At 41.4% G+C, this 16,707-nt stretch overlaps 1 protein-coding gene across 3 annotated transcripts in view; it reads left to right on the forward strand.

The window, feature by feature from the left end:
* The first annotated feature begins 8,716 nt into the window (after positions 1-8,716).
* Positions 8,717-16,707, forward strand: part of LOC133359181 (E3 ubiquitin-protein ligase TRIM62-like) — a 36,825-nt gene continuing 28,834 nt past the window's right edge. The window contains exons 1-5 of one of the 3 annotated variants that reach the window (XM_061577598.1): positions 8,717-9,076; positions 10,532-10,603; positions 11,941-12,016; positions 12,644-12,778; positions 15,079-15,189. In XM_061577598.1, the coding sequence (XP_061433582.1) occupies positions 9,008-9,076; positions 10,532-10,603; positions 11,941-12,016; positions 12,644-12,778; positions 15,079-15,189 (463 nt within the window). In that variant the 5' untranslated portion in view covers positions 8,717-9,007. The remainder of the gene's footprint in view (positions 9,077-10,531; positions 10,604-11,940; positions 12,017-12,643; positions 12,779-15,078; positions 15,190-16,707) is intronic. The other 2 variants (XM_061577600.1, XM_061577599.1) reach the window with 2 other exon arrangements.

Below are 16,707 nucleotides of genomic sequence, written 5' to 3' on the forward strand. Positions count from 1 at the left end.
ACCACTGCTTTCAACTCGTTCATACTGCAGTGTGTCTCACTGTAGCTATCACCCTGGCTAAGTGATTCCCATTTTCCGCACTTTCTTGCAATACCTTGATATGGGGTTATATTTCTGATGTCATTCGTATCTGCAAGTGGTTAACGGACTTCGTGTGCCTTGGTGCTTCCGATTTTACGCATATTTCCTGCCAGTGTTACGTGAATGGTGCATGACTTAAATGTTGTTTGCCTTGAATGTGTTTGCTACTCCGTCCGTTGCAACGTTCATCTGCTGTATTTATTTTCTTATTCCACCAAGTTCCTTCACGGGTCATTCTTGTAAAGCAACTTACGCCTGAATGTTTCTTACTCGTATCAACAAATAAAATCGATCAAATGAAATCATCAATCACAAATCTTTTCCCGCACCTTCCTGTGCATTCTTGGTTAGTTTATCCTTCTAAGCCTTGGCTGCTGTCAGAAATTCTGTCGTCTGCACTCCCATGGTGTACGCACTCACGAACTGCGTTAACAGCTGTTTTATGTAGCCGCCTTTGCCAACAACCCTCTATGATCCGATTATTTGCACCTTCAAGGGACGGAGCATCCACACTTCCACGACCCACTGTCTCGTGTTTATCGGGATATTTAAACAAAAGTGGTCGATATTCGTCAAAATGGGTTGCATATTGCCTTTAATGAAGAGAATACCTATTGGGAATAATTTGAGAATGAATACGCACACTTGCATACATCTGTAAGGGAAATATATGAAGACAATCCATATCACTTTGACTTCGTGGTTTTAAATGTAACTGGATATATTATAATTGAAAAAGTGTGATTGGAAAAGTGTTAATCAGCCATTCCCCAATGAGGTGTTTTCCATTGACTGAGTTCACCTATTAGCACCCTCACTCCACTAAAAACTCTCTCAATGAGCTTCTCAACCCGTTTACACCGTACCCCCCCAAAAGTGACACATCCTCTCGATGTGTCTGCTTTGTGTAGAAGGGTGGTTGGCGGTGCGTCACGTGCAAAACCACACCAGGAGAGCCCAACAATAATGCGGGTGCAACGCATTTTATGGAAACCGATGGCAAAGGGGACAACTCAACACGTGTGACCCATGCAATAATGTAGGGAAAATATATCAACGGTAAATTGCCACCGAGTCTGGAATTCGGTCCCATAATCCGATGGCATTCATTCTCTTTCCCCAAGCTAAATCCACGAGGCTAATCTACACATCTGTTTTGCCATGGTGCCTCAGGTGCCCTTATGTTGCCTTTCACAACACCCTTATGAGTAAGATATGTGTGTACAGTGTGCTCTCTTCCCCATGCTTAGTAAATGTGGGCCCGTTTACATCGATACCTGCACCAGCTATCAACATTCAGGTTGGCCTGTCGACGATTAACCCTGTGTTTAACCAGACTGGACTGTATGAAGAACTCTCGGATAACTTTCCTATTAGTGAGCTCCTCTGGAGGAAAATATGTACTGGCTCGGGCATTTAGCTTGACCAGCCATTGCATGTCCAAACAACTTCTATTTCGATAGAAAGAGTCGGGCAAATGGGCATGGCACAGGCGAGAGAGGAAATGGGCTCATGTGCTACATGATTTGGAGCAGATTGTACTTGGTGATGACTGGCACCTGTGGTGTAAATTTTGTGTATATATTTGTTTGAGTGCAGTCTGCATGAGTGTGTGGTCTGTATGGGTGTTTGTGTAAAATTTATAAATCCCCACACATGCTCACTCGCCCCCAACTGCAGGTGAGGAACAACACACATACATGCAAAAAACAAACTCAGCAATTTGTTTAGTTTGCGTCTGGGAACCACATATCTAAAACCCATATTTTCTTAAAGTGCTGATGGTTTTTTGTATAAAGCACAAAAACTGGGCACTTTTTTACACGTTTTTATGTTGCTGTTTTAAACGTATGGTTTCCCAGCCTGCACTAATTTTACGTAATGTTTTTTTTCTTAATTTACATACTGATTGCAGGCGGGGAACTGAGTTTTTGTGTGGCAGATATAGCTGTAGGTGGGACATCAACCATGACATTTCACGGGCAAATTCGCGTGCTGCATTCATTCTTGTCAAGTTATACCATCTACTTCGTGCAGGCTGTAGCAACAGCACGAAGACTGGCAGACACAATTTAGTCCAAAAAGCAGGTTACGTAGACGATGCTCACTCTCAATTATAATTTAAACAGAAATGTTCATGTAATAAACTCCTTTAAAACAGTTTTTTTTTAAACAACGGTTTTATTCACAACTTCGTTTAACTCACGCATCAATGGCGCCTGAGACACAGGGCACCTGCGTTTTGTGCGAGCCGATTCCACAGTTTAGGGACCGCGGCGTTTTTGACCTACACAAATACAGTACAGTTGAACCTCTGGTCACGAACGCTTCTGACCACGACCAAATCGGGTTCCGACCAAAAAATTCACAACATTTTTGAATCTGAATTTCGATTTAAAGCTTTCGTGACTGCAGGGATTCATCTTCTTGGTTTTTTCGGTAAATTCACGTAGAAGGGAAGTAATAAAATAATAAAAATAAAACATAAAATAATTCTCACGACGTTTCGGCCACAACGCAAGCAGCCGTCCTCAGGTGAACGGCTGCTTGCGTTGTGGCCGAAACGTCGTGATATTTATTTTATGTTTTATTTTTTATTATTTTATTACTTCCTTTCTACGTGACTTTACCGAAAGAACCAAGAAGATGTTATAATCTGGTCACGAACACAAACTCGGGTGGCGATCAAACACGGCCGCGGCCAATTTCCCCTTCTGCGCCGTTTTTTTTGGAAGCGCCAAATTTCCTGTTGTTTGTTTACAAACAACAGCAACCCACGTGTGGCCGCTTGCTCAGTCAGTCTCGCTTAGTAATCGGTCTCGGTAAGATATTAATTTTATGAGTGTAGTTATATTCCCTCATTCAAGCCGTAATTTAGAGAGCGAAAGTGCTGAGTTCGTAAATCGCTAACATAAGAACCCGTTAATCACTTATCGCATCATTCATACGATGATATTACGGTGAATGCTTCCAAAAACAATACTGTACCCAAATATTACTGTTAACTTACTCTTCTTGGTTCTTTCGGTAAAGTCACGTAGAAGGGAAGTAATAAAATAATAAAAATAAAACATAATAAAATAATTCTCACGACGTTTCGGCTACAACGCAAGCAGCCGTCCTCAGGTGAAGAATGAGACACTACCAAGCTAGGAGCTTATATATACGCTGCGTTGGAGGTGCAAGAAGAGCGCCTTAACAAAAGAATGTGCATATGAAGAGGAATTTAGCATATTCATGGGAAATGCGTAGGAGGTGGGTGGGGGGGGGTTTCAAAGTCATATTATGCCCATGCATTATGCAGGATCAGCAGCACCAAGGGGGGGTGCAGGGAGTATCATTAACAAAGGAAAGGAATGTTAATAGTATGTAGCTGCAGTTACTAAACAACCACGTAGAAAACTAAAGTATAAACTACATAAAAAACTAAAGTATAAACTTCATAGCACCATCAGTATACTTACTATACTCTACAATAAGCTGAGTTACTCACAGCAAGTAATACATTACAATTCTACGTCGTAAAAATTATATAATATGCTTCCATCTAAACTTTATTCTCTTACATCACACGAGCATACACCGTACTATATACTGCCATAGATAAACCCAACATTAAATTATATACTGTATTGCTATAAACCACACTATACCTTATACATTTTAATATAACACTATGTATTATTCTACCCACCTTAATGTGTATCACACTGCTATATGTTTACTATACAATTACGATACTATATATTACTTTGTACATTGTATTAAGCATATAAATGTTATACTATTTGTTATTATACACTGTACCATTGACCGTCGTGTCAATGGGTGAGTCGTGGGGGGGAAACTTGCAGCGGAGCAAAGAATCCATTCCCTGCGGAGAATACAATGCCAGTGAGTGGAAACGCGGTCTGAAAGTCACCGTAAACGTGAACACAATCAGTTAAGATCCGAAATGGTTTATTACGTCCTTCCAATGATTGCTAAGCCAGAATCCATCTGGCTATCATGAGAGATTCGTTCATGAGGCGATCCACATATACAAACACAGAGACAATTTTAACCGAGAAGAGAGTTAAGGGCGGAGAAGTCTATCATAATTAACCAACATACAACACTCCAGGGGAAGCGAGCAGCTCACAGCCGTCTTTGTCTTCCCGAGAGAAACGGCCAGAGCACACACACAGCGCCGGGAAATGGCCCTCATAAAAGTTCGTGGCGAGCGGGCGACGGCTCGAGAAAGGAAATCAGATGCCTATAAAAAAAATAATAATAAAACACACGCGCAGTGTGTTCCAACGACGGAGCACAGCCGTCTTTGTCTCCCCGCAGCACGGACAGCAAGATTTGCGCACGCGAGCAAATAACATTTCCCATAGGGAGATCAAACCACGATGAAATACCGTGAACACGGCTACAGCATGCCTTGAGTCACTTACAATCAAATCAGAATACTACTAAGCAGCAAAAGTTAGTCATTTTAACTTCCAAACCAAACGAAGCGATGAGAGACAAAGGATAAACGCCCAGAGCGGGGGAGGGGATTTTAGAGCTCGCTTAACGCGTAGGCTTTGCAACCAATATTAATCATAATCAAAGCCAAAACGTGAATTATGATTCTGCAACCTCGGTGTGAACGCGAATCGTCAGTCTTTTTTAGTTTGATGACTCATATGTGACGCCAGTTTGCGAGGAAGCCCCCACCCCTCCTTCCAGAATTATTGCGGGCAGCTGGATCTTGAAAAACCTTTCCTCCAATAAAGCACATACAGACACACACACGACACACACGGACGGACACACACACGAACGGACACACGCAGATGTGTCCACACACAAAAAAGGAAAAAGTTCCGGCCTTTGAACAACTCGAAAAAAAACCGAGTGGATTTTCCCGATATAAGCCGAGGCAAAATCCATTCAACTTATCTCTCCGGGGCAAGGGCCCCCATCTCGTCTCCGGAGCTCCGGCCCCCATCTCATCTCGACGCCGACTACGAAGTAGCTCTTCCGTCATCCAGAATGACGATGTTCGCGGGGTAGCGACGTGCATCGACAAGCTGAGGTCTGCACCACCTAAGAAGAATCGCCACACTGAGCCGCCGGGCTACGAGTGAAGCTGACGGAGATTCCAGCTATCACTCTCGAGCCAACAAAGACACCCAACGTCCACCCAGCAACGAACGAAGCATCGTTCATCGCCAGAGTGACGACCAGCGAGCAACCTGTAGGAAGGGCGGAGATCGCCAAGCGTCGACCAAGCGAGCAAAGCAGAGAGCACGAAGCAGTGGAGAAAGCCTGATCGAGCGGCTGTGAGGAGGACAGCGCCAACGCATGCGCCGTGTGTTCAATACGCACACACAGATCAACCAGCACCAACGAGAACCGACTCGTCACCCAGCAGTGGAGAGAGAGTCAAAGCCTTCCGAACGAGCGCCGCCGTGTCGTCAGCTACAGAGAACGGCCCGCGCCGTCAGTCACAGAGTACGGGTGCCTGCGCCAAGCACCACCCAGCGGACGCCGTTCATCATCTCCCTGCGGAGAAAGTCGCGGCTGCAACCCGCACGGGCGAGAGGAAATCTCCGAACCAGGGTCGTATCACCTCCCCCACTCACAACCTCAAGGAAGCACATACACACACACACATCTACTTTCCGCGGGGCATGCAAGAATTTATCCAAGAGACAATCCACCTATCTCACAATGGGACCAACCCTAGACAATCATCAGAAGACTAATTATACAGTTTAAACACCAGCTGGCCGTGAGGAATCATGGCCCTCTGAATAATTAATAATCCGTCGGTTATAAGAGTGTGAAGTTTTCTTACCTTTTTCGTTTCTCTTATCGCATAAACGACCAATAGATTCGTCGATGCAAACTAAACTCTCGAAATCCTCATTGCGAATCGACACGTTACAGAGAGAGAATATCGTGCCAAACCTGTTTCTTTGTCATAGAGTCTCGCCGAAGAATTAATTAAGGCAGAGCCAGATACGCGCTCACACAAACACACGCCCTCAAACCACCATTGTCTCAAACATTTCGTTAACAAATACAATCTTGCCGACGAATCGATTGACGTATGCTTCGCCTTCGTGGTACAATAAGTGCTTTTATTGCCGTCATATGAATATCGTTGCCTGCTTGTTTTAAAACTCGGCCAGTTGCCGGTGGTGCTCGATACATGGGGGAACTAATGAGATGTCTGGTGGAAAAGTAGAAATTACGGTTGTTAGAAGAGTGTTAGTCCTTCAGTTTCGTTAATTGCATAATCTCGCCAATGAATCTATTGACGTATACTCTTGCCTTTGCATGTTAGAGTATCACATGTTTGTTTAGAATAAAATTGTTAACACAGAAGTATCTCGAGTGTTTCTTTCCAAGTCCATGCAAAACTGTCTTATTCATAAGAACTGTATCCTGCGATGAGATATGAAATTGGAGACCTAACATAACATAAACACACTAAGATAATCAAAAAATGCTGAATCAAAGATGATCGTGTTATCCTGATTGATACAACTCTGGATAAACGAAACTAAGCTTAATTATCATAACTGCACACATTAACATAATCGCAAGCATCCGCATAAATGACTACTATTATCTCCGTGATTATCATAATGCATGCATATAATTACACATTAACATAATTTATTCTATTTGCCCATTTTTCGAAATTTCATTAATTTTTATTATTTTTTTATCAAATTTCATAATTACAACATATACAACAAGCAGACGAAACAATAATCTTGTTGAACGATTCTAAACCTTGACGCGGCAATGTTTTCTCTTTTGTTCAAGGTTTTCTCAGTGTTATTCAATGTTTTTACATTTAGTTTACTATTACACTGTGACTTCTATGGCATAATTAACTATTTTTGTGCTTAAAAATCTTTAAAAAACAATATTTATATACAGTTCGTAGGAGTCTTGAACGGATTAATCGTATTTACATACAATCCAATGGGGAAATTAGGTTCGAGTCATGACCAAATCGGGTTGCGACCAAAGTTATGGAACGAATTATGATCGTGACCAGAGGTTCTACTGTATATGTAAATAATAAGGCATCAATACAAAAGGTAAATTGATTTAAAGTAGCGAATTAATTGATTAATTGATGCCGACTTTGATACAGGCATGCATTGTCACCGGATGTGAGTACGTGTGAAAAATGTGGAATTGATTGGACAACGGGAAGTGGGCAAAATTTTGATTACAAGCTTTGACCACGACAAACAAAGGAATCAAGTTAAGTAAAACCGTTGAAATAATTTAAACAGAAATGTTCATGTAAAATAAATACATTTTGACAAAATTATGAGGATCACACATGATACGATGGGTACTTTTCACGTAATGTGCAAATTCACGATCAAAGAGAACACGTTTGTAGATTTACATCTCGCCATAGCTTCTGGTCAATATAATCAGAGCTTTTTGCAAGGACGTTCATAGCGCTGTAACAATAAAAGGTAAAGGTGCAGCCCTGAAATTTCTCGCGCATGCCACTGCTGCTGGAAGAGCCCCTTTATAGGGCATTTGGCCTCATCTTCCACGCTGGACAAGTGTTATTGGAAAAGGTGTGAGTACCCACCATTTATGATTCCCACAGGACCTGCCAACAGACTTACTGTCGTGTACCCATTTACACTGCTGGGATGACAGGTGGGGGAATTTAAGAAACGTGCCCAGTGTCTCACCCTATCATGCCCGGGAGATTGAACCAGTGACCGCTGGATTACAAGTGCTGTGACCAATACACCATGGCACCATCCAGCTGTAGCAATACCGGAATAATATTAAAACTGTACAGTACTTTATAAGTGTCTCTATATGTCTCCGTGTCTCTCTGGCTCTGTGTCTGTGTGTCTCACTGTCTTTGTGTGTCTTCTTGTTGGTGTCTCTTCTTGTTTCTGTGCGTGTATCCGCCCGACTTGTCTTCTTATAAAAGCAAGTGTCGCCCGCTCATTTGCTTTGATTACTGCGCATGTTTTGTCACAAAAGATGTTTTCCTATAAAAGGGTGATTACTCAAACATTGCGGATAAAATAGAGGAAAGGGGGCATGGATCGTCGGAGTCGAGGGTTAAAAGCGCCGTAGATAAGAGTTCCCCCGTTCAGTATTCATATGCCAAGTTAAAACATTTGCCAAATATAATTATTTGTCAGTCTCCAGCTCTCAACCCCTCTATCTCTCTGGCCAAACTGAAGAATGGTTATTGCCATAAACGTCACCTATTTTACTGACACTGTATTTTCTTGTAAGACCACTGTTATTTTGTTTGTTATGTATGTATACTGTTTTATTCTTTTTTAAAGGGAAGTCATGCAAGACCTGCAAGGTATGCAGCCGCACTTTCTTGCTCCAAATACAGTAATTTACTGGTGGTTAAGATGTCTTGCGACCCCCCAATTAATTTACCCTACAATGTGTTTCCTTTGCATGTTCATTTCTGCTTCAAATACATCTTACTGACAAAAATATGACAATTTAGTAGATCATTAAATGGTGATCACAAGACATCTGGACCACCACCCGGCACAGTGTTTCCAGTTTGACCACTTCTCTGAGGCGACAATGAAAAGCACGGAATGAGGAACTTGTAAAGGAGCTGCGGTCGCCGTGTTTTCTTGATTGCTGGGTGTCGTTAGTCTACAAACTGGCACGGTACATTCATCTTAATCTACATGTATTTTGAGAGACATTAACAGTATTTAATAGCTAAGTGTTTTACACTCATAGCCACTGGTGATCCAGCTGGGGTTTCTTCTGTAGAAATGTTCAAGTGCTACAATGCGTATTTGCATTATTTGACAGTGAAGTATCTCTAAAGCAAAGCTACATAACAGCGATATTAATTATTCATCGTTAGGTTCGTGCTCCAGTAGTACCATTTTGACACCAAGTTTGAACGATGCAGCCGAAACAAGTGGCAGCAATGGGGCTGATCTCTGGAATCGTCTTTTTTACGTTCATCTCAATGGTAAGTGTGTAATACAGTTTATACTCACTACGAGAAGACGCTGTCTACTCAGCTGCTCCTAATCTCTTTCGGTATCAAACCGTACCTCACATCATCTTCCCAAGCCTCCGATCACCATTGACATAAAGCCGATGGCTAGTGTCACTATATTCCTTCTGCTGCCAAATTGGTATTTTCTCTCAACTGCCCGTGATTTTTAAATCCTTTATATTAAGTTCGCTTGCTTGCTTAGGACCGTGCAAATCTTTCGGTCGTTTTTTAACCCACTTCCCGTGATCCAATCGAGCTGACATTTTGCACACAGACTCGTTGTGCATGACAATGCATTTTCGTGAGAAAAAAAAATTCCAAAATTTTACACTGTTTAGGGAAAAAAAATGTAATTACCAATTGTTTAATGCTGCCAGACAATCATCTGACCCATAGGTGGCAGCCATCTCTCAAGCCAGAGGAAGAGAGGACTCTAGCCGCCCCGATGCCACGCATATAAAGGATGTATAGTGAAAAACTTTGTTTTTACGGGTTTACTTGTTCTCCGTTGCTTCTCAGTGGCGATCAGACAATGGGAGGTTGACACTTATTTTGGGCTGCTCTCAATATCTAAAAAAAAAGATACACGATGTGAGGTCTTTTATTCTCGTTGGCTGCTCCTTCAGTTTCGGCTAGCCTGTTTCTTGCCGTTAATGTTTCAGATGTTTTAACTATTTAATAACTAAATATTTATATCGTCACTTGTGTATAATTACATTACACCTTTCTTTCAAATATACATATGAATAATCTTAAGATGTCATCCTAACCTTTGGGGCTCTGCAACCATCGAACACCGATTTGTTCGAACACCGAATTAATGTTCCCCATAAGAATGAATGTAAATTACATTAATTGGTTCTAGACACAAGAAATCTCTCATAAAGCATTTTTACACGAAGTTTACAGTAATTACATGCATAAAATCATAATAAAAACAAGAAACAATAAGTAAATGAAATAAATGAATAAATATATGAAATAAATGAACATTGAACTTCACTTTCCCTGTAGTAAGGAGAGTTTATGGCTTGAGTGGAAGGTAGTGAGGAGGAGGTGGTGGTATTATTGTTTGTAAGGGGAGTCCCCTTCTATAATAACGTCTGGGGTTCTTTCTCTTTTGTGCCTCTTTTCTGCCACTAACTGTGAGTCACTTGAGCTCTTTCTGACTAAAACTTATCTAAAGAGGTTTGTTTCTGCCTCTCATACGGTAAAACCTTTGTCTGGGTAAGCGTCATGCACGTTGGCCATACGCGTCTCAGCCGTACAGGTTCTTTCAAGTCGCGATTGCCCGTTTAACCTCCGAATTTCGTTGGGTTTCCGGGGCAAAAGATGCTCGAAAATATTGTTTGAACACCGATTTGTTCGAGTTCTGGTGCGTTCGATCTCCGAGGTTCTACTGTTTATTCATCTTTTGCAAAATAGGGCGGTGAAGCATCCCTCTCCAGCCGACTTGGTTATAAAAGATCTGCGTTCCAAGAGGAGTCCTTAACAGAGGTATTACTGTATTTACTTACCTTAAAAAGAAATAATTGTGTTACACTTAATTAGATCTGTATAAAATATTAACACGTTGCATAATGCATGATACAATGATATATAATTGTTAGCAACATCAATAAATAAACGTGAACATCAATATCAACATGATCATATCTACAGCATTAACCTTTTTATGCAGAGCCACAGTTCATCATCTGAAGTTAAGCTTTTATCCAGGAAGTATGAAGGCCCATTGTAATATTTGCCTGGTCAACACTTGTCAGTGACATGGGCCATGATGCTGGGTATTCTGTAAAAAGGAACTGCATCATCAGCATAGTTGAGATCAGTAAACAGTTTGTCCCCAGCAACCCTTAATCAATCTTTTATCCTTTTTGTATCTAAGAGATTTGCCAAATTCTGAGTAAAGGTTTTGGTTAGCCTCATTTCTCAAGTGTAGAATACTGTGAGAATGGGCCTGCCACTTTCTCTTAGCTAACTGGAACCTCCATCAGCCAGTTTCTTGGGCAGTGTTCTTGACTAATTTTCAGAGGGGGGCCACTTTCGCCGATAAGACATCATCAGTGTGAGGGTCGTCACATATTTGAAACCATTGAGTTTGACAGAACGATGGTGGGAGGTGTTTTCACAATTGTGTAATGTCGGGGGCCGCACGACAGGGGGCGCACTAAAGGCCACCAGGGGTTGCGAGTGGCCGGAGGGCCTTGCAATGAAGAACACTTATATAGGGCGATCTGGACTGGCTATCCAGCACAGTAGTCGCATCTGCACGTGTCAGAGTCCCAAACCTCACCCATTTCCCCTCGGCATCAGGAGAGGGGAATTATGTCATTCCTAAATGTAAACAATGCTCGTATTCTCGATATCAATGTTAACTGGACAGAGCCCAAATAATTATGGGGTTGATGTTCAAGAGTAGGTATTCATAATTAGTATTTTTTCAATTCTGACGTTTAAAATTTATTTTTCAAGTCGAATAATTGTATTATTTAAGTAATACATTATTTTATTCATTTTCCTTCAGGGTAATAGAACGAAATGAGACTGGAAAATGTCTGCATACAGTACAGACAAGACAGTACAATAAAAGCAGTACAATACAACAGACAGTACAAACGATACACTGTGCGAAGCAGACAGTATATTTAGACAATAGAAACGAGGCTTAACAGGCAATACAAAAATATATTGAATTGATATTGAATCACGATAATACATAGAATCGCATGGGGTTTGGATTAGAGTGAATCGTTACCTATATTATTGAGGAGTCATTGTTGAATACACGTAGCTGTGCTCTGACTCTTGTTCTACTTTAATTTCATGTTAAGGTTAAGCATAATGAATGTGAAGATAAAGGACAATACAGAGCAGTGAAAGGGTTTTGCTGCCACCTCTGTCCTGCAGGTAACTAAGCAAAGCAGTAACACATTGTGACTAACAATGCATCCACTGCCCTATGTGGTCAAATGTTAGTTTGTAGAGTGTGTGTTTTTCATGTAGACAATATAAGCGATTGATGATTGTATTTGCACAAAATACCACACTTTAAATTACGGCAATGCTTGCAACAGAGCATAAATATAGCTGGGAAGGCCAAAGTTGATCACCATCACCAATGGGCGAGGTTATATTGAATCAGCTGTTCAGTACTCAGCTGTGTGTTAATGCCCATAGAGAGTTTTTGGCTGCTATACATTTCCGTACAACAAGCTATAATTTGTGGTCAGGTCACTTCTGAAAAATATGTCAGTGGGCCTTACCTAGTAAAAAGATACAAATATCTGACATGCCTTTATTCTTTGCTGAAATTAAATACTATGTGGCATCATTTATTACAGCAGGCCATAGTGAAACATTAAAAGGCATTAGAAATAAATGTTTTGGAATTCATATTATGCTTTGTATAAACGTCATCAATTAGAAATGCAGACATATTGAATAACGTGTTTGAAGTAAAAGGTATTGAGATGTAATATTTAATCAAACGTTATTTTCTGACCCCATAATTACTTGAACTTGTCCATTTTATAGGAGAGAGGTGGGTTGATGACTGCATTTCCGATGGCGACCAATCTTTCTGCTCATTTTGCATGTCAGGGGAGAACTACATGGACGTTGCAAACCGTGATCCTCAATGCAAAAAGTGCAGCAACTGCAATATTCTCTGTAAGAGTTCCACATCAGTAGGTTTTATGTGTGTATATAAATCACTATGTTATATAAAACACAACTAAATCGATGAGAAAGTGTTGAATCACCTTGCAATTCGTTAGAAAGTGGGTTGTGGTGGAAAACATTGTAATAATAATATAAAGATCTATGAAATCTGAGGTTGGTTGAAACCATGTTGCTTGATAGGCTGCACCCAAGATTCCATCTTTGGATGGACCATAGATGACAAGGGTCGATTCATGAGAAAGGTGGGCTGAGCAAAAACAATCTCAGGTTATTTCATGGAGTCACAGCACTCCAAGTGGGACTCGCTTTACTCCACAATTAACTGGGGTCGGTGCTTGAAGAAATGGGCAGACTGTGGGCTCTAATCCTGGAGCTGATCTTTTATCTCAACTTGAGCAGGATGGTATCCATCTTGTTGCTACATATCATGAAATTAAAGAGAAAGGTTATCCATCTGAAATAGTTTAAAAAAGATGGCTGTCAAGATATTGAGCTGCCTAATGAAGAAGACTGATGATCGCACAGGCAATTGGAGCTGGTACGCCCCGGTTGCATGGCAGGCCAGCATGACAACAAGGTGGCCTGTCGACTTTTCCACCAATTGGCTCCAGAAGTTGTATCAATTGAAAAGGCACATGCACAAAGTGGAAATGTATCATAAGTTGGTAATGTAGGATGGTCTAAGAACAGGAAAATTCTTTAATAATACGAAAAGCTAAAATTCAACCATTAAAAAATTATGAACACACGCACAGGAACCTTGACCGAGAAATCATATACACAGATGACGTCACTGGAAGCTCTAGCACTTCCTATTTTAGAGTTTAGATTAATATGTCCTGGTTATTTACAACTCACCTAAAATGTCTACAATTACACAGTCAATAGGATCCATGGCAGCATCCACTAAGCCACTATTCTCCATTAAAACAATGAAATGCTGGCAGATTACAGGCAATGTCACCCAGATAAATTATTTTTTCAAGCCTTATTTTCTTTCTTGATTTGAAGCTTTCATGACTGCAGGAATCCATACTCTTTGGTTCTTTCGGTAAAGTCACGTAGGTAGAAAAATTAAATAAAACAATAATATATCAGGACGTTTCAATCGCAACACAAGCAGTCGTCCTCAGGCGGAAAAATAATCCAGCAGTGGAACCGCTGAACCAGCGAGAGAGCTGTTACAACAGGAGGTTATTTACGTGGCGATGGGCAAGCACATGTTTTACAGTAAGACCACGCGGAGACAGGATTTACTATAAGGGCTGTTGCCATGTATTAACACTGTAGCACACAACACTCTAAACTCACACCAGAGGTAGGTGCTCTCTATTCTTGGTCCTTGCCCTGGACCCCCGAACACTAAATGGTCCTACCCTCGGCTATCCCTTGGGGCTCCCTCGGCTATCCCTTGGGGCTCTCTCGTCTGGCCGGAGCGGGGGTTCATCCAACACCGCCCTGCGACAAGGATAGAGAAACCCTCTCGGCCGATCCTTACTGAATACTCGGAGCCCTGCTCTTGGCTATCCCCTTGGCTCTCCCACTCGTCTGCCTGGGATGGGGGTTCAGCCAACACCGCCCGGCGATGAGGGAGAGACCTCTTCCAGCCGATCCTTGCCCTGGCTCCTCACAACATGTCTGCCTTCGTCACGGGGTCTCCCTTAAGTACCCCTTTGGCGGCTCCTCCCTCTAGCTCAAACCCGCCTTTGTTCCCGAAGGTGCCCCCTTATAGCACCCGTGACATGACGTCATCCTCGGCTGTCAATTCGCTTGCACCTCCCTCTGTTCACCCTTCATGGTTGCTCATGCTACTCTACACACACAACACCACATGATACAGATAAAGTTACCTCATCACGACTATGTTATTATAATTGCGATTATTGTGTGAGTTGACCTGCGGTGAGGCATGCATTCTCGAATGCCATGCTACAGGTAAATGTGACTCACTGTGATTATAATGATCAAAGAATAACTCCTCTCATCCATACATGAGAATCAGAATTTTTATTTACACTGAAGGAATCCGATTAGCTATGAAGCTGCTTTTCACAAATGTCCAGGAGGGGCGGATCAGCAAGTTACAACAACAAACATTCGTTTATCAGTTACCCTGTTCTCCACAGCCATCAAAGATTATACATGTTCCATCGTATTACCAAATTGTAATGTACACTATGCTAAAATTATGGCTACTTAGGACATTGCCAAGGCCAAAATTGTATACATTAAACAAACAGTAGAGTACTGAAATTAAAGTAAGTTTCCTTTTGTTCTCTGATGTGTAGATGAAGATGTTCAACGGTACTGTACTGACACAAGTGACACTGTGTGTCAGTGTAAGGATGGATACAGTCGGCCACATCCTTCACAGCCTTGTGGAGTTACATCAAACACAGGTGAGAAATGTCTTATTCGTCTCTATAGCCTCTGATACCAAGATATTCAATTAAGAGCGATTGGCATCAGGTAATGTACAAACTTGCAAATGGTAAATAATTTACACATCTTGGACGTCATTGAAATCGTGTCAGTAGGGCTGTTTCGAGTTTTTCTCAAGGTACCAGGCAGTGATCTGTACTTGCCCCATCATTATTAATTGCTTAACTGACATGCCACAACACGTCGGAGAAATGTATACACACATGATATTTCCCTTACTACACTTGTCAAGCCTAAAATAGGTTATTCCTTCACCAAGGACCTAACCGTGAATATTTCAGACATTGGCAACATCATTGCATTGGAACAATTTGCTCGTAATTGCTGAACCAAATGTCTGTTTGCAGCAAGGAAATCTAGAATCAGCCATTCCCAAAATATTTTGGGGGTACTGTTGGTCGAAACCAGACCAACCATTAAAGATTTATGAAAAAATGCAAACCTTATCCAGAAAAAAAAGATTGCCAAAATCCTAAACAAACACAAGATCCAGGTCCGATTCAATACAGTACACAAAATCCGTGATCTGAACCCATCTGTGAAGGATGTCATTCCTGACATGCAATACCCTGGGTTCTACAAACTAAGTTGTGTCTGCGGTAGCAGTTACATTGGGGAAACGAAATGACATGTCTCGGACCGGGTTCGCGAACACAAGGCAGATCTGAAACACGGCAGAACCAATACCTCTGCCGTAGCTGACCATTTTTATAACGCTGTGGGCTCGCACATTATTGTATTTTTTCCGAGACCAAGGTACTCTGCAAACCTTTGGGTTACCATCAAAGATTTGTCCATTAAACTATCCAGATATATAAACATAGAGACAACTTCAACCGAGAAGATGGATATAAGCTGAGCAACCATTGGAAGGACGTTATTAATTCTAGATTTGAAGCTGTCGTGACTGCTCGGATTCATACTCTTTGGTTTTTTCGGTAAAGTTACGTATGTAAAAGATGAAATAAAACAAAATAATTTAGTTTTCATTTATTTTGTTTTATTTTATTTTTTACCTACGTGACTTTACCGAAAAAACCAAAGAGTAGGACGTTATTAACCAGCACAGCAGCCAGCTCCGCAGCCTGGATTTACCCAGGTTCCTTGCGCAACTGCCACTACGGCCTCTTTTGGATGGCTGCTTTTGTCACACATAGACACGACATTAATGAGCTAATCTCTCATTAACTTTAACATGCTATTCTCTGTTACACATAGACTGACATTAACTTGCTAATATGTCATTAACTTTGACATGCTTTTCTCATTAACTTTGACTTGCTAATCCTTCTCAAACTTATATAACCCCTTGCTTATAGCAGCTTTCTCACCATTTTTCGCCTGATGACGGACGCTTGTGTTGCGTTCGAAATGTCATTTATTTTATTTCTACCTACGTGACTTTACCGAAAGAACCAAAGAGTACTTATCCAGAAACTTGCAGACACTAGTTGGAGAGCAGATGTGCTTACACT

The sequence above is a fragment of the Lethenteron reissneri genome, chromosome 64 (assembly GCF_015708825.2).
Source record: "Lethenteron reissneri isolate LAM-NWPU_2019-01 chromosome 64, ASM1570882v1, whole genome shotgun sequence".
Classification (NCBI taxonomy): domain Eukaryota; kingdom Metazoa; phylum Chordata; class Hyperoartia; order Petromyzontiformes; family Petromyzontidae; genus Lethenteron; species Lethenteron reissneri.